At 42.0% G+C, this 27019-nt stretch overlaps 1 protein-coding gene across 7 annotated transcripts in view; it reads left to right on the top strand.

Annotated features, from left to right (window-relative positions):
• Window positions 1-27019, top strand: part of TDRD12 (tudor domain containing 12) — a 231110-nt gene that overhangs the window by 59715 nt on the left and 144376 nt on the right. For all 7 annotated transcript variants that reach the window (XM_033940266.1, XM_033940270.1, XM_033940268.1 and 4 more), the window contains 4 exons: window positions 8424-8466; window positions 9778-9840; window positions 11267-11327; window positions 25746-25853. In XM_033940266.1, coding sequence (XP_033796157.1) covers window positions 8424-8466; window positions 9778-9840; window positions 11267-11327; window positions 25746-25853 — 275 coding nt within the window. The remainder of the gene's footprint in view (window positions 1-8423; window positions 8467-9777; window positions 9841-11266; window positions 11328-25745; window positions 25854-27019) is intronic.

Below are 27019 nucleotides of genomic sequence, written 5' to 3'. Positions count from 1 at the left end.
GATCCTCCCTCGTTGGGTTAGGCTGGGCTGGGCTGGGCTGGGCGGTGCGAGAGAGATTCTCCTTCTTCCTGTGCCGGGCTGGACTAGGCTTTGAGCATTTGCGCATGCTCAAAACCTTCTGGTCTAGCGGATCAGAATGAAAAAAAAAAATTGTACAACGTGCTCACACGTATAACGCGCATGGTTATGCACAGTTTGTAAAATCGTGTATAACGCGCGCGTTATATGCGTGAAAATACGGTAATCACATTTTACTCAGAATGCATAAATTTGTGATTTAAATTAATCATACTTATTGTTTATCACATCTTCTGCTTAATTATCCTGTTAGGGGTATGAAATCCAAGCAAGTAAGTTATTTCTTACATCAGGCTGCTTCTATTTGATATTGCTTACACTTGGGTATTAGACAATTGTCATCTTACAGGCTTTTTCACAAACAATTTAACAACTTTTTATTTTATAAATATCTTTTCCAAGATTTATTATCTCATTTGTAATGTCATTTTAAAATTTTAAGTTCTTATATAAGTCTTTAATAGTTTGCAGATATCACCAGTGATTTTCTGTTTGCTTGTTTGTTGTTTTAATGTGCTTTGGAACTTTTTGAGAGAAGGCAGGCTAGAAATACATATAAGATGAGGAAAATTCACATTTAAACTGTTTACAAAGTTTGGATTATTATAAGAGGATTTCTGCTTTAATTATCTGTTTAAAAAAAAAAGTAGAAAGATGAGAATTGATTTCTGGTGATAGAACCCAGTCTCTAAGGATATGTGAATTGATAGATGCTGAAATGTTGTCAGAAATTAGGGAGGCTAACAAACTGGATTATACAGTAATAATGGGTGATTTCAACTATCCTGATGTTGACTGGGTAAAAGTATCATCAGGGCATGCTAGGGAGATAAAATTCCTTGATGAAATCAAGAACTGCTTTATGGAGCTGCTGGTTCAGGAACTGATAAGTGGTGAAGCAATTCTAGATCTAGTTCTTAGTGGAGCACATGAATTGGTGAGGGAAGTAATGATGCTGGGGCTGCTTAATAGCAGTGATCATAATATGATCAGATTTAATATAATCCCTGAAATAAGTTTACACAGGAAATCCAGTACAACAGCACTTAACTTTAAAAAAGGAGACAGTGATATCATGAGGAAAATGGTAAAAATGAAACTTCAAAGGTGCAGTTCCAGAGGTCAAAAATATACATCAGGCATGGATTTTATTTAAAAATTCCATCCTGGAAGCCCAGACTAGATATATTGCATGTATTAAAAAAGGAGGAAGGAAGACCAAATTTCAGCCAGCTTGGCTAATGAGTGAGGTGAAGGAAGCTATTACAGCTAAAAGAGAATCCTTCAGAAAGTGAAAGAAGGATCCGACTGAAAATAATTGTAATCAACACAAGGAATGTCAAGTCTAAAGCAAATCATATACTTTTTTGTCTTATCAATATCACATCAAGGATTACTCATAGATATTGTTTTTACTTGTATGGACCTTCAGACCGTCACCAGCCAAACACTCCCGGTTGCTGAAAACTCTTTGTCGGTCCAACCTTTATTAATTATTCATAAGAACTCATTTTCTATTTTTTTTCTATTATTTTTGTAAAATTTTCTATAATTTGAAACTAAAAGTCTAAAGCAAGGCACTAATAAGGAAGGCGAAGAGAGATCTTGAAAAGAAGATTGCGCTGGAAGCAAAAACGCACAGTAAAAACTTTTTTAGGTATATTAAAAGCAAGAAGCCGGGTAGAGAATCAGTTGGACTGCTAGATGACTGAGAGATAAAAGGGGCTCTCAGGGAAGACAAGGCTTTAGCGGAGAGTTTAAATTAATTCTTTGCCTTGGTATTCACCGAGGAAGATGTGGGGGAGCTACCGGTGCCAGAAATGGTATTCAATTCTGATGGATCAAAGAAACTCATACAAATCTCTAACACTGGATAATGTAATGGGTCAATTTGACAAACAGTGCTGATAGAATTGAAAAATGAACTTGCAGATCTATTGTTAATAATTTAATTTTTCTTTAAGAAATAGCATAGTACCAGAAGACTGGAGGGTGGCCAACATGACGCTGATTTTTTTAAAAGGGTCCCAGAGGTAATCTGGGAAATTATAGACCAGTAAGTCTAACATTGGTGCTGGGCAAAATGATAGAGAGTATTATAAAGAACAAAATGACAGAACATATACATAAGCATGGATTAATGAGAGCCAGCATGGTTTTAGTTAAGGGAAATCTTACCTCACAAATCTATTGCATTTCTTTGAAGGGGTGAATGAACATGTGAACCGGTTGATATTGTGTACAGGTGGTACCTTGGTTTACAATCCATTCCAGGAGCATGCTCGTAATCCAAAACGCTTGTTTATCAAAGCAAAGTTCCCCATAAGCCCTAATGCAAACTCAGAAGATTCGTTCCACAACCAAAGTTTGCAATGGTGGCCCAGATGTGAGTACCTGCCTGCGTGCTTGTATGTGGTGAGCGTGTTGTCAGGGCAGCGATTGACTTAGGAGAGGAGAGGTGAGGTCATGCGCATGCTCACACAGGATGGCGGCCGGCTTGGATTGGGAGCCGGGAGGCACTGACGGATGGCAGAGACATCGGCCGAAGCAGGAGGGCAGCCACACGGAGACCCCGAGGGAAGGAAGCCACCACTTTGAAAGCACTGCAGCACCCTCAGGCAGGTACTCACCCCTGGGCCACCATTGCTGAGTGCTCGTTTATCGGGGCAGTGCTCAGTTTGCAAGACAAAAGTTTGCTGAGTGTTTTGCTCGTCTTGCAAAACACTCGCAAACTGGGTTACTCGCAAACTAAGGTTCCACTTTATTTGGATTTTCAAAAGGCATTTGACAAAGTACTACATGAAAGACTTCTGAGGAAATTAGAAAGTCATTGGATAGGAGGTTCTGTCCATTTATAGATTGAGAACTGGTTGAAAGATAGAAAACAGAGAGTGGGTTTAAATGGTCAATATTCTCAATGAAAAAGGGTAAATAATGGTGTTTGCCAAGAAAAATATGCAGAAATATTTTTCCAATTTATAATTTTTATTCATTTTCAAATTTTACATAAAGTGTACAAAATATTGAAATACAATTAATGAATACACAATATCACTTTTATATCTAATACATATTATTCTAAATGTATTTTTATCCCCTCTCCCTCCCCCCACCCTTCTAGTATTTTCCAATCATATATTACATATTGTATATCATATTATATCATATTGTGTAAAAGTTGTTTTCATTACCCTCCCCTTCATGTGTGTCACAAAGAAGATATTGAAAAGAAGAAGAGAAATCCTATTAATTATTCATTACAATATTTTGTCAATGGCCCCCATATTTTTATAAATTTAGTATATGTCCCTCTTTGTATTGCTATAGCTCTTTCCATTTTGAATATGTGACATATTGTATTCCACCAAAATGTATAATTTAGGTTTCTGTAATTCTTCCAATTGTTGGTTATATGCTGAATGGCAACCCCTGTCATGACTAATAAAAGCTTGTTATTTTCTGGTGAAATTTGACTTTTTTTTCTCATCATCGTTCCAAATAATACTGTATCGTATGATATTGCTACGTGATTTTCCATCAATTTATTAATTTGTGGCCAAATTGCATTCCAAAAACTTTTAATGTAGGGACAATGATACAGTAAATGATCCAACGTCCCAGGTTCCAGATTACAGTGCCAGCATCTATTGGACTTGGAATTATCTAATTTTTGCAAACGTGTAGGGGTCCAAAAAGCTCTATGTAATAAAAAGAACCAAGTTTGTCTCATAGATGCTGACACTGTACATTTCATTCTCCAAGACCAAATTAGTGGCCATTGAGATGCAGTAATTTGATGCTTAATCTCAATGCTCCAAATGTCTCTTAGACCATTTTTTGGTTTTTTATTCAAATATCCAGATATTAATTTATACCACAATGCGGCTTGATGCCCTAGGAAGTCTGCTTGGAAGCATAAGAACTCTAAACTATATTGATTTTTCAATGTTTTCCATTCAGGGAACCCAACCTGAATGGCCTGCTTCAATTGCAACCATTTAAAACTTTGTTTTTTACTAAGACCAAATCTATGTTGCAATTGTGAAAATTCCAGCAGTTTACCTTCCGAAATAACATCATTCAGAGATCTAATGCCTGCAATAATCCAGTCCTTCCAAAGGATTTGAGCTCCGCCAATTTTAATCTTGGAGTTTATCCATAGAGATTGATTAGTTGATTTGTTTATTGGGATAGGTGTTAATTTACTAATAAACCTCAACGTTTTCCAAGTATCCATTAATATTTTATTTTCTCTGTATCTTCTAGGTATGTTAATACTTGGAAGATGAACTAAATTTAGGGGAAACATAAGGCGCCATTCCAAATACAACCAATCTGGTGCATTATCTATAAGTTCTGGGAGGATCCAATACATACCCTGACGTAGAATATAGGCTTGATGGTACCTATAGAATATATGCAGAAATATTAAGAATAAATCTAAATCTCCAATTATAATTCCATCACAGTGTAATTACACTCTATAATATAGTCCATAAACAATGTCTATCCCTCCGATGACTCAGCAGTCAAACACTATTTAATGGAGGAAAAAGCCTCAGATCCCCATATGCCGCCAGAATGTGTCTTGCAGGCAGTACTTGAAAGGGAAGCCACCTCATTGGCAAAAAACCTCCTTGTTGAAATCCCCAGATTGACTCACTCCATTCATTCATTCATGCAGTATTAGTACTGATGCTCTTCAACATAACTTTGTAAGTAAAAAGAGATCAAACTGTCACTTATCTTTAAACTCTCCAGTGCTCTTGACTTGATCTCTGCCTGATCACTGATCTGCCGCCGCCAAAGGCAAGCCCGTTTCGCGATGAGCTGTGTCAGGGCAAGGGACCTGGAACCTTAAAAAAAAGAAGAAGGAAAAAAGGACAAAAACAGCCCATCTGCTAAGGAAATTTCAAAAGTGCTAACATATAAACTGAAATGTCCAAGTTTCCAAGTTTATTATGTTTTTACTGCCCTGCGCCTTGGGGAAACGTTCAGGGTTGTTTACAGTCTAAAATACAGTAAAATATATATACAGTGAGTTCAAAAGTCATAGTTAGACATAACAAGCATGCACACAAGTAGGTCAAGGGGATGAACTACAACTACATAATATAGTAGAAAAGAGAGGAGGGAGAAAACATAATATAATCGGTCCAGAGAATGGCCACCCGGATGGTCTCGGGACTCAAGGATCTCCCATACAAGGAGCGGCTAGGGATGTTACAGCTCTACTCACTCGAGGAACGTAGAGACGGGAGATATGATCGAGACATTCAAGTATCTCACGGGCAGCATCGAGGTGGAAGAAGATATCTTCTTTTTCAAGGGTCCCGCAGCAACAAGGGGGCATCCATGGAAAATCATGGGTGGGAAACTGCACGGTGACACTAGGAAGTTCTTCTTCACTGAAAGGGTGGTTGATCACTGGAACAGTCTTCCACTTCAGGTCATTGAGGCCAGCAGCGTGCCAGATTTTAAGGCCAAATGGGATAGACATGTGGGATCTATTCGCAGAGTCAGGTAGGGAGGGTCATTGGGGTGGGCAGACTAGATGGGCCGTGGCCCTTATCTGCCGTCTATTTCTATGTTTCTATGTAAAACATAAGTTGGGGAGTCAATCTTATTTGGTGTCCTTTGTGCTATATATTGAATAATTTATTTATTTATTTTGATTTCTAGCCTGTCCTCCCCGACGCTCAGAAAGGGTTACATAAGGGCATTCACAAAGCAGACATTTTACAAAAGCAAAGGTCATTACTGGTCACAGGGTAGTGGGTACAAAGGGGGGGAAAGTTTTTAATTTTTCACAGAGACTAAGGTCAAGATTGATCATTAAATAATGGGGCTCAAAGGAGGGTTACAGAAAGGGGGAGGTAGTCTGTCAGAGTCTGTTTAGCTGAAAAGGAGGGTCTTCACTGCTCTTTGGAATGTCATCAGTGAGTTTTGAGATCTTATCTGGTCAGGTAATTGGTTCCAAAGCTGAGGGATGAAATGACTGTATGAGTGTTTCCAGGCCGTTTCCATCTGGAGAGATTTTCCATGGGTGATACACAGTCGTCTTTCCGCGGCTGAGCGGAAGGGGCGATTGGGGATGTACTGTTGTAGGAATTAGTATGCGTCTGCAAAGAGGAATTGACTCTGAATGTGAATCACTCCTTATGCTTCCAACTTTTAATCTGTGAATGAGTCTTTAAATTGTTGAATTTTTGAACCCTTGAATCGAAATATCTGTATTGAAAAATGATACATTACAGTAGAGATTTCTATTCTGCCATTGCCGTGCAGTTCAAGGCGGATTACAAATGGATTGTCTGGAGATTAGAAGTACTTAGGGAGTAGTTTGTATATTTCTTTGAGTTGCTAAGGATTACATCTGAGTTGGCAAGATATTGGAGGTACATATGTAGTAGTTGTAGGTGATGTGAATGGTGTGTGGGTTCTCCTATGTCTGGTTGAGGTGGATTGAATTAGTCAATTGTTCCAATAGGCTGGGCCCTCTTCGTTTATTGCTTTAAATAATAGGCAGTAAAATTTGAAGTGTATTCTCGCTTGTATTGGGAGCCAATGTGAGTCGTGCTATGCCTCTGTGATGTGGTCGACATTCTGAGACTTTTTCCTCCATTAAATAGTGTTTGACTGCTGTGAGTCATCTGAGGGATAGACATTGTTTATGGACTATATTATAGAGTGTGATTATACTGTGTGGGAATTATATTTGGAGGTTTAGATTTATTCTCTCAATATTTCTGCATATTTTTCTTGGCAAACCCCACTATTTACCCTTTTTCATTGAGAATATTGACCATTTAAACCCACTCTCTGTTTTCTATCTTTCAACTAGTTCTCAATCCATAAATGGACAATACCTCCTATCCCTTGACTTCCTAATTTCCTCAGAAGTCTTTCATGTGGTACTCTGTCAAATGCCTTTTGAAAATCCAAATATCAACCGGTTCACATGTTCATTCACCCCTTCAAAGAAATGCAGTAGATTTGTGAGGTAAGATTTCCCGCGAGAGCTGATGGCAGCCATTGAGGGAGCGGCGCCAGACCAGGCAGATGCGCAAACAGCTGGCGCCTGCCTTGTGCACTGCTCTGCCACCCGCAAGAGAAGAGGACTCGGAGGCAGCTGTCCAGTGAGGAGGGGCAGGAGTGCTGGACCGCTAGCAATTAATAAAAGGTGCGGGGGGGGGGGGGGAACTATTCACTCCATATGGAGTGCTGGACTGCCAGCAATTAAAAGATGATGTGGTTTTAAAAAAAAAAAAAGGTGCGGGGGGAGGTGGTTATTCGCTCCATAAGGAGTGCTGGATCGCCAGCAATTAAAAGAAGGTGCGGGGGGGTGGGTGCTGCTTACCATCAGACCACCAGACGTATCTACGTGTAGAGGAGGAAGAAGCAAGAAAAAAAAAATCTGAACCAAATTAATTTTTTTCTTGGTTTTTCCTCCTCTACACGTAGATGCATCTTATAGAGCAAAAAATACAGTACTTATTTTTTTACAAATGGGTAAATTTCTAAGAGGTCTTTTATGAAAGTACAACAGGGTTTATGGAAGAAAAATAATTTATAAAATTACCATAAGAAAGCTGTATATATCAAAGTCCAAGTTATACAACATTTTTTTGCAATATATATATAAAAAAGGTATTACATTACAGATTTCTGTTCCGCCATTACCTTTCGGTTCAAAGCAGATTACAAAAAGTTATGGAAGGAGGGTTACAAAGTTAGATCAGAGATCATTTCTAAGAGTGGGTTAGGTAGGATCAGGGGTTAGGGAGAGGATGGTAAGAAGGAAGGTATTCGTGATATTAAGCTTTATTCAGGGATTTCTTGAAGACTATAGTTTTTATTTCCTTTCTGAACATCTTGTAGTCTGGGGTTGTTATCAATAGATTGGAGATTTGGTTATCTAGTTTTGCTGTTTGAGTGACTGGTAGGCCGTCGTATAGTTTTTTCCGTTTTACTTATTTGATTGGGGGGTATGTGAATGGAGTGTGTGTTTTTCTATGCCTGGTAGAGGTGTCACCTTATTTCATTTATTTTTTTGTTTTATTTCTATTTATTACCTTTCAGGTTTACTAGGCAGGTCAATTCTAGAGTACTTTAAATGCTAAATGCTCTTGACGCTGTTCTGACGCTCATAGGTATTCTATGAGCATCGAAGCATTTAGCACTCCAGGCCGCAGTATAAACCTCTGCCCCTGCTTAGTAAAAAGGGGGGTAGAGGATAAATGCTTTATTTCATTTATGCTCTGTTTTATTTCTATACCTTTAAAAGTGGACTAACATGGCTACCACACCATTTTACTTCATAACGAAATCTGGTTTTCTCTTAGATGACCTTCTAGAAGGAAGGATATCTGAAATACAAACAAAAAGGTATTTATAATTTAAGTTTAAATAAATTAGATTTTCTATGAACCTACAGCTTTGCATTGTGTAAAGGATATTTGCTTTGGGAAAAGTACTGTCTACTGTTAAACAAAAGCAACAGCATGTAAAATATAGCAATGTATAAACAGTCTTTATTGTATGACCTGTTAAGTCTTATTTGGGGAGCTGTTTCAATTTTGTGTAGCAGCCATTGACCAGAGACCCATTTGGGGGATAGGAAACAGATGGAGGATGAGGCTCAAGGAAATTGATGATAGCTAATAAATGTAAATTATAAAAGTAATTTGGAACATAGGTTTTATTTTTTATTCTGAAAGTGTATGAAATAAAACACAATGAACAAAATAGCAGGAAGATCAAAGATGTGAGGATGAAAGAATAAGTAAGATAGCACCCTAAGCTCAGTGATAATTTTGAATTTGAGTAATACAGATGGGCAGGGATGTTGGGATGACATAATGTTGGTCCCTGCAAAAAAAGAATGCTGCTTTATATACATTTAATTGCATGCTATTAAGGTGCAGCCACTGAACAGTTTCAGAGAACTGAAAATTCAGAAGTGAAAGTGTCCGAGTATCACTGCAATCAAAAGTTGCTAGAATTTGAATATCATCCACATATTTAAATGGAAGTAACCCTAGGTACCATGATGATATTAAATAATATGGATGCAGTGGATACCTCACTGGGAAGAGAGAAAATGGAAGCATATGGGAAGAGAGAAAATGGAAGCATATTAAAATACAGAATACAGAACTATATTCCAAAGTATTTGGTATGATCTTTTACTCAAGTACATAAGCAGAAAATATCCAAATTATATTGCAGTACCAAATCTTTCAGCAAATTATTCTTATCTCTAAGTGAGTGAACATTTAAAAGCCCTATTTGAAGATCGGTGGGCTCTGTGTACACCTTGCAATTAGTGGATGCATTCTTAGGGTGTAAACGAAGGAGTGCACAAAAGAACATGTCCTGCTCCTTGTGTGTGCTACATCGGTATGCAACAGCAGCGTGTGCTGCAAGGGTCATACAAATGTAAACTCCCTGGGGTTCCATGATGTCAACTTCATGTCCCAGAGTGGACAGGGCCAGAACAGCAATCAGGTAAACGGGGACTATTATTGGTCAGAATAGAAAACTTGATTAACATAACAAAATATGAACATATGCAGATATAGTACTGCAGTCTCCAGAAGTAACAAAATAAAAAAAAAAATAGAATTAATAATTTCAGGTAGTTTAATCTTGTGTGTGCCCTAATGTGACTTTTCTTTTCTTTTCTGTTTTTTCTAGTAATTTTCCTGTGAAGAAAATCCAGTCAGAGAGCCAGAATAATGAGAAGACAGACAGTTCCAAGTAGACATTTCCCTTTTTTGTAGATTGCTATATGTGTAAATGGAAATAATAATAATAGTTTTGTTGATTTACCTATTTCAGTGTCTCTCAAACTTTCTCGAGCTGGGGCACACTAAACGTAGTGGCCACAGCTTGAGGCACCTAGAAGTGTGTGGACGTCGCCGTGATGACATCACGCGTATGTGTGACATCATCACGACATCCATGCGTGTTCAGAGGCCCTCCAGATGGGCCCTGCGACGCCAGTAGGGGTTTCTAGCAGGGAAGAGGGCCGGAGAGGAGAGGCACTAGCGCCTGCTGATTGCCTACAGCAGTGTTTCTCAACTACTTCAAACTAAGTACCTCCTAAGTCTAACAAATATCAACTGAGTACCCCAATCACAGACCTCCCTAGACCCACCCAAGCTCTGCCCCAGATCCCATCCCCTTTACTAATTGTAATGCAATTTTTTCCATTTATTTTTCATATACACACACTATGTACAGCAGATATAAATTCTCAAAACTGACACATTTCAATCACTATATTAAAAATAAAATCATTTTACCTACCGGCGATCCTCTGCAGGCTGCTGTAATTAGCTTTAAAGGTGAGACCGGGAGGCCAGGGGGAAGCCAGAGGACACTAGAGAGAAGGGGGCAACATGCAGGCCTTCGGCAAATTGGGCAGCGCTAGTGCTGTACCATGTAGGGAAGTCAGATGGCAGGCGCCTCTCTTCCTCAGTGTGCCGCAGCACACTTGGAATCTCAGGAGGCGTTCTAGTGTGCCCCAGCACACAGTTTGAGATACACTGACCTATTTATTAAAAGTTTCAGACTGGTCCATGATCTGAAAAGATTTTATAATGGAGAAGATCTATAGCCCAGTGTCACACTGAAAGAGAAATCAAGAGGAAAATCGTGTTCTTTTATCACAAAAATAAACAATCATCCTATCTGAGTATGGGGGAGGGTATGGATAGGATAGGATGGACTGGGAGGAATATGATTATGTCTAAATAGGCTGTGGGTGGGAGGGAGGAGAAGAAAACTGGAGTGGAATAAATTGGTGGGGATGAGGTATGGTTGGGAAGGAAGAGTCTGGTAGGACATTCATTGTTTCCCTAGATCTCCTTTTAACCACGAGTCCTTCCAGTGTGCGTACTATCTGCTGTGCTCTACATCTAAGTATAGCCTAGCTGTGCCCAAGACACTGCAATACTTGTTTTCCTTTTCACTGACATGGTAATATATGCCGAGTTGAACACCCCCAATCATTTTAAAAAGTTGGCTCCTATGATCTATGCTCATCATCATCATTTCTAGAGTGCTACATCTATAGTATAATATTTCATAATATCCTATGCCTTCCTGTTCAAATTAGGTAAAAAAAAACCTGTAAAACTCTTGATTCAACATTTTGATATAATGTATATAAACTTTACAGACTGTTGCAGATTTTAAATCCTGATCCTCTGAAAGATGCCGATATTCTCAGTTTGGAACAGGTATTGCAAAATCTCATTTTTTTATTTGTTATAGTTATATGCTTCACTTTTAGTGTTTCAGTAGAAGTGATTGTATCAATCTCTAGCATCTTTTAATCATTGTAAACCGCATAGAACTTCATGGTCCTGCAGTATATAAACTGTTGTTGTTGTTATTATTATTACTTGCTCATGTGGAAAAACAAATGTATCGCTAGGATTCTTCTGGAACTAGTAAGATCATTAATTACATGTACTAGCCACACAAGCAGCAAAACTAGACTACCAACTCTCTAATTTACTGATCACGACCCCAGACTACAAAACTTTCAGAAAAGAAATAAAAACCATGCTATTCAAGAAATCCTTAAAGACAAACTAACACCGCAAGAATCATCTCAATCCCCTGTAACAACCCGCTCCACTCTGTAATACTTCTGTAAATGTCTAGATAACTTCTTATGTAATCTACCTTGAACCACAAGGTAATGGCGGAATATAAATCTCTAATGTAATGTATGTATGACCCCTTTGCTGAACATGCATTACCTTATTGCCTTTCTGGAAAGGAAAACATTGACATTCAATTATGTTTGAGTAGTGACCAATTTATAGCTCTAAATTGTACTAAGCATCAAGATGGTCAAGGGGCGAAGGGGAGTATCGACATGGAAGAGTAAATTAACCTATGCACTTGTGATAATGAATCTATTTTTATGTGTTCATGTGATCTCTTTGTGTTTAAGATGCTAAATTCCCTATATAAAGACTAACTTCTGACCAGAATTTAAAACATACTATGTCTACATTTAAGAGGTTGTGGTAAGAGTGGGTTAGATGGACAACCCGCACATATCAAGTCCACTTCAACTGCAATCTCTCAAAAACATGGAGAAACCCATCAGGCGTTCCACAAGGATCCCCACTATCCCCACTACTCTTCAACATCTACATAGCTTCATTGGGCATGCAGCTAACCCAGCGAGCATAAAAGTATTCAGCTATGCAGACGATTTCACAATCATAATCCCATTTACGGCATCCCCCTCTGAAACCATCCCCCCAGCAACTGAAGCGCTAAACACGATGGAACAATGGACCACAGATTTCAAACTGAAGCTCAATTCAGAAAAAACTAAATTCTTCATAGCCTCGCCACACGCACAGAATACGACAACATCACTACACATTAACAATCTAAACTACCCCATTCAACCAACGATGAAGATCCTAGGAGTAATACTAGACCAAAGCCTAACCATGAAGGACCACATAGACTCCTTAATCAAAAGAGGGTTCTTCACTCTCTGGAAACTTAAGTCCATTAAGGCGTACTTCCACACTTCAGCTTTCAGAATGCTAGTACAATCCCTAATACTAAACCACCTGGACTATTGCAACATCACCCATCTGACGATCCCCCAGAAGCAAATGCAAAGACTACAACTGATACAAAATGCAGCAGTCAGGATGATTTTCGGGCTGAAGAAGTCCGATCACATAACCCCTTCTTACCGACTCCTACACTGGCTGCCGATGGAGGCGCGCACAAAGTTCAAGCTAGGATGTCTCTGCTTCAAAGTATTAAATGGTCTAGCCCCAAAATACATCACAGATCTCTTCTCATTCCCAACCAACAGACACGAAAGAAAAACACACATGAAATTTGTCTCCCCACCGGCTAGAGGGTGCAAATATAAGAGACACCATCAACAACTGCTATCATATCAAGCAGCCATATGGGGTAAAGACCTAGAAAAACTCATTGCACACACAAACAATTATGAAGAATTCAGGAAACACCTAAAAACTTACCTATTCTTGAAACACCTAGGCAACGAACCGGAACATCAACCCCCTCGCAACATCATCACATAACTAAACTTGCAAACTGTTAACCCCAACCCCTAATCACTAACTACGAACACTCTATCCAAGTCACGGAATATTTCTACTTCTGAGCAAACAGCTTGGCACTTCCGGGCCTTGCAACACACAAACTGTTAACATTATTAATATTATCAGATGTAACCTGCTTTACTCTTTAAGTCATTGTACGAGAAGTATACTGCTATACTCTTTAATTCATTGTACATAAAGTTTCTCTTTATTGTATTGAGATGTACACTGCTAAACTCCTTAATTCATTGTACGTAAAGCCTCTCTTTATTGTATTTACATTTTCTTTTATTGTATTCACAATCTCTTTTACTGTAAACCGCCTAGAAGTCGCAAGATAGCTGGCGGTATATAAAAATAAAGTTATTATTATTATTATTATTATTATTATTATTATTATTGGTCTGACTTTCTTATAACCATTTAACCCTACTCTCTATTTTCTATCTTTCAACTAGTTCTTAATCTTTAATAGGATGTTACCTCCTACCCGATGACTTTCTGATTTTTCTCAGAAGTCTTTCATGAGGTGCTTTGTCAAACACCTTTTGAAAATCCAGATATACAATATTGACCGGTTCACCTTTATCCACATGTTCATTCACTCCTTCAAAGAAATGCAGTAGATTGGTGAGGCAAGATTTCCCTTGACTAAATCTATGCTGACTGTGTCTCATTAATCTATGCTTATATTTATCCCAGGACAAGCAGGCAGCATATTCTTGACTGATGGGTGACGGCACCGACGGAGCCCCGGTACGGACAATTTTAGAGTGATTGCACTCTAAGAACTTGGAAAGTTCTAGTAGGCCGCACCGCGCACGCGCGAGTGCCTTCCCGCCCGACAGAGGCGCGCGGTCCCCAGTTTCTTAGTTTCCGCGGAGCTAACAAGACGCTTTTTCTTCAACGGCTGTTGAAGACTTTTTTCATATCGCCTTCCCACTCGCGTAAACCCTTAAGGAAATATTGTTTCCTTCATTTTCTTTTATTTTCTTTTCTTTAAAAAAAAACTTTGGGTTTTTTTTTTCACTTCTTTCAATTTCGCCCCGGCGGGGCCTGTTGCCACCATCGAGGCCTCGGCCTTCGATTTGGCAGAAGCCGTTTTTACCTTCATGCCCCCTCAACCCGGGTTTAAGAAGTGCCAGCGGTGTGCACGACTAATTTCACTCACTGACTCACACAACTGGTGTCTACAGTGTCTTGGTCCTGACCATCGAGCGTCTACCTGCACCCGCTGTGCGACTTTAAAAAAGAGAACTCTGAAAAATCGGCAGATCCAGCAGCAATTATTGTTTGGTGCCGAGATGTCTGACTCTGCGGCACCGGCACTGACATCGGCCCCGTCTCAGTTGGCATCCACCTCGTCGACACCGCGCGATACCGCGTCGGCGTCGCATCCCTCAGGTAAGCCGGCTAAGAAGCCTTCCCCGTTGGAGTGTCCTCCGGTCTCAGTAGCAGCGAGCCCAGTCCTGCCGACCTCGAGGCGTCCACGGAAGTGCTCCGCCCCAATAGAGGTGAGCCCCTCGACCTCGGGTTCCTCATCCTCGGGGCGTAGAGCGGCACCGCAGGTACCGCAGAAGAAAAAGGCGGTACCGGTGCCTTCGCTGGACGAGCGGATCGCCGCTGTCCTGCAGGCGCAGCTTAAGGAACAGTTGCAACAACTCCTTCCTGCACTTTTGGCACCGAGCCTTCCGGTCCCGGTCCGGTCTGAGCCAGCGGTACCGACAGTGGAGCAGCCCCTTCTTTCGGCATCCACTTTGTCGGTACCGCTACATTCTGCTTCCTCGGTCTCCATGCCAGTCCTCGCACCGGAACCGAGAGCTCAACACCAGGCTGTTCAGACTTCGGCACCGATGCAGCCCTTAATGTCTCCCGGTACCGTGTCTATGAGGTCAGGTAAGTCGGCACGCAAATCCCGACACCTGGAACCCTCCACACCGGAATCTCGAGGCCGCAGTTTTCAGGTTCGGGATCCTGATCTGTGGGGTGACTCAGAGGACCCTCTTCTCTCTGAAGGGGAATGTTCATCTGGTGATGAGGATCTTTCTGCTTTAGACCCATCATCTAGACCAGATGTAACCTCTTTCTCATCTTTTTTAAAAGAGATGTGTGACTCTCTCTCTATTCCCTTGGAGGCTGAGTCAAAGAAATCCAAAGCTTTTCTTGATGCACTGGATTTTGACCAACCTCCAAGGGAATATCTCAAATTACCTCTCCATGACATCTTGAGAGAGACGTTTTACAAGAATTTAGAGACACCTTTGACCATACCTGGAGCCCTCCGCAAATTAGACTCCTTATATAAAGTCATCCCGATTCCTGGGTTTAACAAACCACAGCTCCCACATGAGTCTCTATTAGTGGAATCCACTCTAAAGAAATCCACGGGAGCTAGTGTATACGCCTCAGTCCCTCCTGGCAGAGAAGGTAAAGCCATGGACAAATTTGGCAAGAGGTTGTACCAGAATGCGATGTTAGCCAACAGGTCAGGGAATTACGCTTTCCACTTCTCATTCTATCTCAAGCATCTCATACAAAATCTGATTGCTTTTGAGAAGTACCTCCCTGACCGTAAAAAATCTGCCTTTCGCCAAACTTCATCGCTCTTACAACTTCGAAAGTTCATGGTCAGGTCGATCTATTACACCTTTGAGCTGACCTCTCGGGCCACAGCTATGTCGGTGGCCATGCGCCGACTGGCATGGCTCAGAGTGTCAGAACTTAATGTCAATCATCAGGATCGACTGGCTAATGCACCTTGCCTGGGGGATGAGCTGTTTGGAGAATCCATGGACTCCACTACTCAAAAGCTTTCGGCTCATGAAACTAGGTGGGATACTCTCCTCAAAACAAAAAAGAAGACCCCACCTACCAGGCCTTTTCGTCAGCAATCGGTCTACCAGCGTCGATTTGTGGCTCGTCCTTTGCCACCGGCAGCTCAACAACCCAGGCGTCAGAGGCAACAACAAAGGCAAAACACTAACCTGCACAGCAGCAACAACAGGTGAAGCCTCCTCCTCCACAAAAACCTTCACAACCCTTTTGACTTGGTTCTCCAGGACATAGCCAGTATCCCTCCATCTGCCCATCTTCCGCTGCCTATAGGAGGACGCCTTACTCATTTCATAAGCCGTTGGGAAACCATCACCTCGGACCAGTGGGTCCTCAACATCATCCACCACGGCTACTCTCTCAACTTTCAGACTCTTCCTGCCCAAGGTCTACCAAAAGAGTCTGCTTTGAACACTCCTCAGTCTTCCCTCCTTCTTCAAGAGGTTCAATCCCTCCTCCTTCTGAACGCCATAGAGGAAGTTCCTCTAGATCAAAAGGGGCAAGGATTCTACTCCCGTTATTTTCTAGTTCCCAAAAAGACAGGAGATCTCAGACCCATCCTAGATCTTCGCGATCTAAACAAAAGCTTGGTCAAAGAGAAATTCAGAATGCTTTCTCTGGCCACTCTTTACCCTCTTCTCAATCAAGGCGACTGGCTATGTTCCCTCGATCTCAAAGAAGCATACACTCATATACCGGTCAATCTGGCCTCCAGACAGTACCTACGCTTCATGATCAATCATTGTCATTACCAATACAAGGTGCTGCCCTTCGGTCTTGCCTCCTCTCCAAGAGTGTTCACCAAATGTCTTATTGTGGTGGCTGCCTTTCTACGCTCTCACCACCTTCAGGTCTTTCCTTACCTGGATGACTGGTTAATCAAGGCCAATTCATCTCAGACTGTTCTCCTGGCCACCAACCAAACCATCCTGTTTCTTCAACTTCTGGGGTTCGAGATCAATCTACCCAAATCTCATCTCATCCCCACTCAGAGACTTCAATTCATCGGAGCTGTCTTGGACACAGTCCTCATGAGAGCGTTCCTGCTATCCAACCGTCTTCAAACGCTTCAATCTCTATGTCAGCAGGTGCTTCCACAACATTCCATCTCTGCCAAGCAAATGATGATACTCTTGGGTCATATGGCCTCCACAGTTCATGTCACACCCTTTGCACGTCTTCACCTGCGCACTCCTCAATGGACCCTAGCTACCCAGTGGTCCCAAGCGATGGATCCTTGCTCACGTCACATATCTGTGACATTATCTCTTCGTCAGTCTCTACAATGGTGGTTGATATCCTCAAATCTCTCCAGAGGTCTTCTCTTCCATCTACCTCCTCATCAACTTATCATCACCACCGATGCCTCCCCTTACGCCTGGGGAGCTCATTTGAACGAGTTCCAAACTCAAGGACTTTGGTCAGCTCAGGAAATGAAGCATCACATCAATTTCCTGGAACTCAGAGCGATGTTTTATGCCCTCAAGGCCTTCCAACATCTTCTCTTTCCTCAAGTCCTCCTGCTGTGCACAGACAATCAAGTTGCGATGTACTACATCAACAAACAGGGTGGGACAGGCTCTCGCCTCTTGTGCCAGGAAGCCCAGAAGATCTGGACTTGGGCCATAAATCACCATCTATTCCTGAAAGCTATCTACATTCAGGGAGAAAAGAATTCCTTAGCGGACAAGCTCAGCAGAATTCTCCAGCCTCACGAGTGGACACTCGATCCTTTCACTCTACAGTCCATCTTCGCTCAATGGGGCACTCCTCAGATAGACCTTTTTGCAGCTCCTCACAATCACCAGCTGCCCCTTTTTTGCTCCAGACTTTACTCTCCTCACCGTCTGGCAGCGGATGCATTTCTCCTCGACTGGTCCAATCTATTCCTGTACGCTTTCCCTCCTCTGCCTCTCATGTTGAGAACCTTGTTCAAGCTCAAGAGGGAACGAGCCACCATGATTCTGATTGCTCCGAGGTGGCCAAGGCAACATTGGTTCTCCCTTCTACTTCAACTCAGTTCCAGGGAACCTTTTCTTCTTCCACTGTTTCCTTCTCTGCTTACACAGCATCAGGAGACCCTTCTACATCCCAACCTCCAGTCTCTGCACCTGACAGCTTGGTATCTCTCGGGCTGACTTCTCATGATACTCTTTTGTCTCAGCCCGTTCGTTCCATTCTAGATGCCTCCAGGAAACCAGCCACTCTGCAATGTTACCATCAGAAGTGGACACGATTTTCTTCCTGGTGTCTTCTTCATCATCTTGATCCCACTTCCCTGGCAGTGGAGACATTGTTGGATTATCTGCTTTCTTTGTCTGACTCTGGCCTTAAGTCTACTTCCATCAGAGTCCACCTCAGTGCCATTGCTGCTTTTCATGAGCCGGTTCATGGAAAACTTCTCTCAGCTCATCCCCTGGTGTCCAGGTTCATGCGGGGTCTTTTCAATGTGAAACCACCTCTTAAAGCCCCTCCTGTTATCTGGGATCTCAATGTGGTTCTTTCCGCCTTAATGAAGCCTCCATTTGAACCTTTGGCTACCACTCCTTTCAAGTTTCTCACTTGGAAAGTACTTTTCCTTATTGCTCTTACCTCTGCCAGGAGGGTCAGTGAGCTACATGCACTAGTTGCAGATCCACCTTTTACGGTCTTTCATCATGACAAGGTGGTTCTGCGTACACATCCAAAGTTTCTCCCTAAGGTTGTCTCTGAATTTCATCTCAACCAATCCATTGTTCTGCCTGTCTTCTTTCCGAAACCTCACTCTCATTCTGGGGAACAGGCTCTGCATACTTTGGATTGTAAGAGGGCTCTAGCTTACTATCTAGAGCGTACGAAACCCCACAGATCAGTTCCCCAACTCTTTCTGTCCTTTGATCCGAATAAATTGGGACGTCCTATTTCTAAACGTACGTTGTCTAATTGGCTGGCAGCGTGCATTTCATTCTGTTATGCTCAGACCGGACTGACACTGGAAGGTTCTGTCACGGCCCATAGAGTCCGAGCGATGGCAGCATCTGTAGCTTTCCTCCGTTCCACTCCTATTGAGGAAATCTGCAAGGCTGCTACTTGGTCCTCAGTTCATACTTTTACATCTCATTATTGTCTGGATGCATTCTCCAGACGGGATGGACACTTCGGCCAATCTGTTTTGCAAAATTTGTTTTCCTAATGGCCAACCTTCCCTCCATCCCTCTTTTTGTTAGCTTGGAGGTCACCCATCAGTCAAGAATATGCTGCCTGCTTGTCCTGGGATAAAGCACAGTTACTTACCGTAACAGGTGTTATCCAGGGACAGCAGGCAGATATTCTTGCGTCCCACCCTCCTCCCCGGGTTGGCTTCTTAGCTGGCTTATCCTAACTGGGGACCGCGCGCCTCTGTCAGGCGGGAAGGCACTCACACGTGCGCGGTGCGGCCTACTAGAACTTTCCAAGTTCTTAGAGTGCAATCACTCTAAAATTGTCCGTACCGGGGCTCCGTCGGTGCCGTCACCCATCAGTCAAGAATATCTGCCTGCTGTTCCTGGATAACACCTGTTACGGTAAGTAACTGTGCTATATGTTCTGTCTCTACCATTTTGCCTGGCACCGAATTCAAACTTGCCGGCCTATAATTTCCCGGATCACTTCTGGAACAGTTTTTAAAAATCGGCATTACGTTGGCCACCCTCCAGTCTTCCAGTGCTGTGGTAGATTTTAAAGATAAATTACAAATCACTAATAATAGCTCTGCAAGTTCATTTTACAATTCTGTTAGTACTCTGGGCTGTATCCCAGCAGGTTCAGGCGATTTTCTACTATTCAATTTGCCATATTGCCCCATTATATCTTCCAGTGTTAAAAACAATTGTTTCGGTTTCTCTTGCTCATCAGCATTAAATACCATTTCTGGTACCAGTATCTCCCCCACATCTTCCTCGGTGAAGACTGAAGCAAAGAATTCATTTAATCTCTCTGCTATGGCCTTGTCTACCTCAAGAACTACTTTACACCTATTGGTCGTCTAGGGGTCTAACTGATTCTTTTCCAAGCATCTTGCTTTTAATATACCTCAGAAAATTTTTACTATGCATTTTTGGTTCTCACAGGGGTGTTTCTTCATGTCCCCCTCTTTTCGGGTAACAATAGATTCCAATGGTTCCACGTTCTGGGTCAACACTTTCAGTTTGCCACTCTTCCGTTCGACCTGGTGATGGCGCCCAGGACCTTTACCAAGATAATGGTGGTGGTAGCAGCTCGCATGCACTCTAAGGGTAGCCTGGTCCACTAGACAACTGGCTGATCAGAGCTCCCTCCTTGGCGGAGGGGACCCATGCGGTGTGACAAGTGGTGCCCTTACTGCAATGCATGGGGTGGGTACTCAGTCTTAAATAGAGCCACCTCGATCCTACGCAGGCTCTGGAATCTCTCGGGGTCCGGTTCCACACGGCTTAGAACAAAGTGTTCTCCTGGCTCAAAGAGAGAAAATTCAGCATTCCATTAGAGTCATGTTAGCTGTTCCGGCTCCGACGTCCTGGTATTATCTCCAGGTTCTGAGGCTCATTGTGGCATCGCTCAAAGGAGTTTTGGGGGCCAGGGCTCGGCTGTGTCCTCTTCAGGATTCGTTGTTGTCCTGATGGACCCACAACGGGACTTGCTAACTGCTCCACTTCCACTGGTCAGCAGTGGCACCGCGCAGCAGCATGAGGCAGTGACCGAGTCCTCTGACTCTGTCCCAGGGCCTGCCGCATCAGTTTTCGGTCTGCATGATTCCAAGGCCGTGAGTCTTTCCGGTTGGGGAGTAGTCTGTATGTTTCTCCTGGTGCAGGGCCGGTGGTCGCCCTCGGAGAGCAAGTGGTTGATCAATCACCTGGAGCTGAGGGCGATTTGCCTTTCCTTGCTACATTTCTAAAAGTGCCTCCATCATCAAGCTGTTCAAGTGTTCTCAGAAAATTCCATGGCAGTGTCTTTTATTAAAGGGTGGGGAGGCACCAGGAGTCCTTCTCTGAGCGTGAAAGCTTGGCTGCTCTTTTCCTGGGCGGAAAAGCAGCTAGTAGCTATGTTCCTTGGCACGCGTGCGGGCGTAGATAATGTTCAAGTGGATTTCTCAATCTACAGACACTGGATTCCAGAGTGCAGTCTCTCCCGGACAGCGTTTGAGCGCATAGTGCACCAGTGGGGTCGCTCAATGTTAGACCTCATGGAGACCACCAAGAACAAAAAAGCAGACAAAGTTTTACCACCATCAGCGAGAGGCTGGCAGCGATGGCCTGGATGCTCTGGTGCAGTCCTGTCCTCGGGGCGGTCTCCTCTCCATTTTTTCCCCCGTGGCCTATGAGAGGTCACGTTTTGTGTCACATTGCAGAACACAGAGATCCAGTAATTTTGGTGGCCCCAGATTGACCGAGACCGTGTTATGCCGATCTGGTTTGGTTCCAGCATGGTCAGGGTCTTCAGCTTCCCTGCCACCCTTGTCTTCTTACTCAGGGTCCAATCGCTGTGCAGAGGCAGTCTATAAGGGTATTGAGAAGCACTTATCCAGATAAGATTCACTTCTAGCTATCCCCTCCCTTACTTTGCTGTACTTTGTTTCAAATTTCCATTAAATAAGGGTTATGTTTTTTAAAAGGTTTTCATGTACCTCCTGTGCCTGCCTGCCAGTAGGGCCAGCTTTAAGAGTATCTGATGCCTTAGGCAAATCTTTAGTTGCATTCCCTCCTCCCCAGCAACTCAAGTGCCTACTCTTCCCCATTGTCCAGCATCTTACCTACACTTTCCTAACCCTTTCCCTAACGAGTCCAGCATTTTGACTCCTATTCTCCCTGTTGGCCCTGCTTCCATGCCACCACTCTACATCCTCTTGGGCTGAGGTTGAAGTTACTCCCCTTCATTTATTTATTTGTTCAATATTCTATACCAATGGTCTCAAAATTGTGGGCCGGGAGCCACATGCGGCTCGCCAGGTACTATTTTGAGGCCCTCAGTATGTTTATCATAATCACAAAAGCAAAATAAAACAGTTTCTTGATCATATGTCTCTTTAGCTATAAATTACAATATTATTATTAAGACTTAACCAAAAGGAAAGATTTATAAACTATAAAAAGTTTTACTTCATGCAAAAATGTCATTTCTTTAATAAGACATTAAGGGGCTAATAATCGAAAGAGAAAAACATCCAAAAACCGGCCTAAGTTGGCACTTGGACAAACATTGTCCAAATACGTCCAAGTGCTGATATGAAAAATGGGTTTTGGACGCATTTCTAAATGACCTAGGCCTTCATAGTGCCGCTGAACAACCAAAGCTAAACGGGGCGTTTCAGGAGGAGTGTTGAGGGCGGGATGTGGGCTGGCTTAGACTTAGTCATACAGCATGTATAACCGAAAGTTATACAGCCCAGGATCGACGGAACTTGGGATGTTGTGTCACAAAAACCCATCTAAAGTCACCAGATAAGCACTGCAAACACATAAAACAGACCCCCCCCCCCCCCCCCCCAGATAAGCAGGGCTGTGGAGTCGGAGGAAATTTCGGGCCTGGAGTCGGAGTCGGAGTCAGAAGTACAAAAAACTGAGGAGTCGGAGTCGGAACATTTATCTACCGACACCACAGCCCTGCAGATAAGCACTGCAAACACACTACCCCAGTGATCACCGACCCCCCCCCCCCATAAAAATATTAATCACACCTTTAAAATTCACCCTCCAGACCATCATCACCTGGCAGCCTGGCATAGGAAAGCCTAGTCGTCCAGCACAGAGGCGGCTTAAGCTGTCTTGAGGGTGGGTTAGGGACTCATGGAGAGGAGGACCCATGCCCATAAGCCCCTGTAATCACTGCATTAATACATAAACATGTGCACTCCCCTATACACCCCCAAAACCCTTTTTCACTAGCATGTAAGTGGCTCCTGCAGCCATAAGGGCTATTGGGGTGGTAAATAGGTGGATTTAGGAGATTCTGGAGGTGGTTTGGGAGGCTCACCATGACCTATAAGGGAGCTGTAGTGAGGTGAAGACATGGCACCCTTTTTGTGAAGTTCACAGCAGTGCCCTGTAAGGTATCCCACTATTTAGGTGCCATGTCTGGTGTTCAGTCCATCACTTTGCAGACTCCTCCCACATCCAACAGAGCTTGTTCTAGACGTTTTTGGCTTGGATGAAAAGTTGGACGAAAATGTGGTATAAAGATGGAAGATTTAGCGACTTGGACGATCAGATTGGCAGGATGTATAATTAGACTATTTTCAAAAGAAAATAATTTTGGACATATTTTATGAAAATGTGTCCTAGACTATTTTTTTACTTTGGATGACTTGCGAGTTAGACGAACACGGACTTAGACGTCCCTTTCGATTATGCCCCTCTATTTTTTCTGAAGCCCTCCAAGTACCTAGAAATCCAAAATGTGGCCCTGCAAAGGTTTTGAGTCTGAGACCACTGTTCTATACCATACTCTCAGAGGAGCTCAGAATGGTTTACATGCATTTATTCATGTACTCAAGCATTTTTTCCTGTCTGTTCCACGGATTCACAATCTGTCTAATATTCTTGTGGCAATGGAGGACCAAGTGACTTGCCCAGGTTCACAAGGAGCAGAGTGGATTTGAACCCTCAACCTCAGGATGCTGAGGATGTAGCTCTAACCCCTGTGCCGCACTCTGACATAGTACGGTAGAAGATGGCAGGGCAAACATTATGTGACAGAGATGATCTTATGTGGGTAGATAGTTTGTTCATATCCATTACCATTAGCTCCTAGTCAGCTACAGAATACACACAGTTTTGCTATTAACTCATAAAAATCTCCACCACAGTTGTGCCTTTCTTCTTGGCCTTGACCGTTATACTGTATTATCATAGGACAGAACCCTTTGTTCTGTTATAAACCACTACCTCTATATTCCTTTGTTCTTTTTTTTCTTTTTTTCTTTTTTTAAATCTTTATTCATTTTCAAACTTACAACAAGTGCACAAAAGAACACCATGAAAGACAATCATACAACACTTGAAATTCCTTCAATAAATTCATAAATATATTAATTAATTAATTTCCTTCCCCCTCCCCCACCAATAAAATCATTAAAGCATATCATAAATTATATTATAAAACACATTATTAAACCAAATTTTCCCCCATCACCCCCTCCCCCCTATATATATACATATTATCAAAGGAAAACCGATGCCTATTCATTACAATATTTAACCAATGGCCCCCAAATCTTTAGAAAATTTTTAAAACTACCTTTCTGTAAAGCAATAACTCTTTCCATTTAAAAAATATGACTTAAGGAATTCCACCAAAATGCATAACTAAGATTAGTATAATTTTTTTAGTTGTTAGTAATATGTTGAATAGCAACACTCATCATGATCATTAAAAGTTTGTTGTTATGTTCTGTTAATTGACTTTTTTTCCTCATAGAAATACCGAACAGAACAGTATCGTATGACGGAGCAACATGGTTTTCTAATAAGCAATTTATTTGAGATCAAATTGAATTCCAAAAATTCATAATGCAGGGACAATAAAAAAGTAAATGATCAAGTGTCCCTGCTTCCAGATTACAGTGCCAGCATCTATTAGATTTAGAGCTATCCAACTTCTGTAAACGAACTGGGGTCCAAAAAGCTCTATGTAATAAAAAGAACCAAGTTTGTCTCATAGATGTCGACATTGTACATCTCATTCTCCAAGCCCAAATCCGTGGCCATTGAGAAGCAGAAATTTGATGCTTAATCTCAATGCTCCAAATGTCTCTAAGACCATATTTTGGTTTTTTATTTAAAAAATCCAGATTTTAATTTATACCATTGCGCGGCTTGATGTCCCAGGAAGTCTGCCTGGAAACATAGGAACTCTAAACTATATTGATTATTAAGAGTTTTCCATTCAGGGAGTCCCACCTGAATAGCCTGCTTCAATTGCAACCATCCTTATGGAATTCTTTTTTCTATCACCATCCTTATGGAATTCCCTTCCACTTTTGATATGTAGTGAGTTTTCTATAAGTTCAAAGCTGCACTGAAGAGCTACCTGTTTTCTTCTGCCCTCCCCAGAGCAGCAAACACAGCATGATTGGCAGTGTTAGTGAGGGCAGCTGTTCAGATCTTCCCTTTTCCCATACTCTTATTTCTATTTCCTCTATCTTGTTTATTATTTTAGCTTTTTTCTTTCTTACTGATTAGTGTGTAAACTGTTCTGCTGATATGAGTTGAAAGGTGGTATAGTAAGTAGTTAAACATAAAGTGAAATTCAGCACAGGTCCTCATTTGAGACCCTCTCCAATACATATATGGCCCGAGTATGGGCCTGTGCTGAAAGATCCCGCAGCATGGTCACAGCATCTTATGAAGTGTTACTCTTCTGCCACTGCCTCTCCTTCCACCTCCTCCCCCCCCCTTCCCCCCCCCCGCCATACACTCATAAATTCTGCCACCCAAGGCTTTTGCCTGGTCTGTTTACTGATGGGGTTTTCCCTGCCTGCCAATTATAGTGCCTTTCTTTTTTATTCCTTCTTTCCTACACAATAATTCCTAGTAGGCAAATATCATATTATCATGTGTGTAGTTTGGTATAAAAGGATTCAGAGTGAGCTGTAATAAGTGGTATTGTACAGCTAGCCCTGGCTTGCCTAATCGAGGATGTGTAAGTCTTTTGGGTATGAGGGATTGTTATTTGTATATTTGTAGATAAACATGACAAAAATATCTTTCTTCACAGTTGCAGAAAATAAATTTTAATGCCCAGAAACATCCTATAATTTTAAGCAAAAGAATTGAACCATGCTCAACACTTGAACAAGCACCACTTTCTGCCAATCTGAAAAAGGTATTAAAGTATTGATAGATATACTTATTTTAAGAAACCTGACATAGTGATGACATATTTGAGAATGTAAAAAATGAAATGTAGAATTTATTTTTGAAGCTTAAGTACTGGAATACCAATGTCTAATTCTGGTGCAGTGTATCTAATAGTTCCAACTATAGGTAATATTCCCCAAATTGCAAGTAGTGTTGCAGAAGGATGAAATTTACATTCTTCAACTCTGCATCCTTCTCCAGTGGATGTAGTGTCCCCTCCAGTTTTTCCTTCTGTAAGCATTTTGAGAAGTTGGTATTCTGATCTGTTCTGTTAAATTTTTTTGGATTTTATCCAAATCCAGAGGCTTTGCAGTGCTCACAAGGTTGCGAGTGGCCCTGGGACAGCTCTGCCTGAGAGAGGACACAGACTCTGGGAAACCTATACCTATAATCTGTCCAGCCTGCAATAGGACTTGTGTGTCAGTCTTGCGTTACTGTATGCTAGCTGTCAGCATTTCTGTTGGCCTAACCAGAATGTCAGCAAAGTACTCTGTGATATTATATTAAACAATCTGACTCTGGGAATGTTAGTACAGATAGACCCTAAAACCCTTGCTCAGAATCCACATATCTTGAGTATCTAGCCAGCCTGGAATTCTCAAGAAGATGTTAATTACAGTACTTTCATGGAACAAAAGAAGCCAGACAGACTGATTCCATCTACCAGAATCACACCATCCTTATCAATTGGCCATTGTCTCAAACAGTTACTAAATTATAACACAGAGATGCTAGAAAATATGTTAAAGATCAGAATTTACTAACAATAGATGCTATTTTTAGAACAAGACTCATACCTATAAAACACAATCCCCCCTCACTTGCTTTTCCCTTTATCTCCACTCTTGCTCATTTCCCTCTCTGCCTCCTCTCAACCCTTTTACACCTCCACATCTCACCTATTTAGAGAGACACAGTACAAATTGTCTTTTATCTCTCATCCACCCAAGCACAGAAGCAGCTCTAAATCTAACTGGATACTCTGTATTGGTAATGTATATTCTTTTATCATTAATTTTACTCCCTGCTGCTCCTTTGAGGCCTGAACCCAGGTCCTCTCAGGGCACCCAACAAAAGACTAGCAAAAAACACGCTTTAAACACAAAAGACTACATTTGAGAGCTTATCATC

Source organism: Geotrypetes seraphini, chromosome 4 (genome assembly GCF_902459505.1).
Source record: "Geotrypetes seraphini chromosome 4, aGeoSer1.1, whole genome shotgun sequence".
NCBI classification, from domain to species: Eukaryota; Metazoa; Chordata; class Amphibia; order Gymnophiona; family Dermophiidae; genus Geotrypetes; species Geotrypetes seraphini.
Note: the sequence above shows the minus strand (reverse complement) of the source record. Positions and strands in the feature narration are given on the sequence as shown.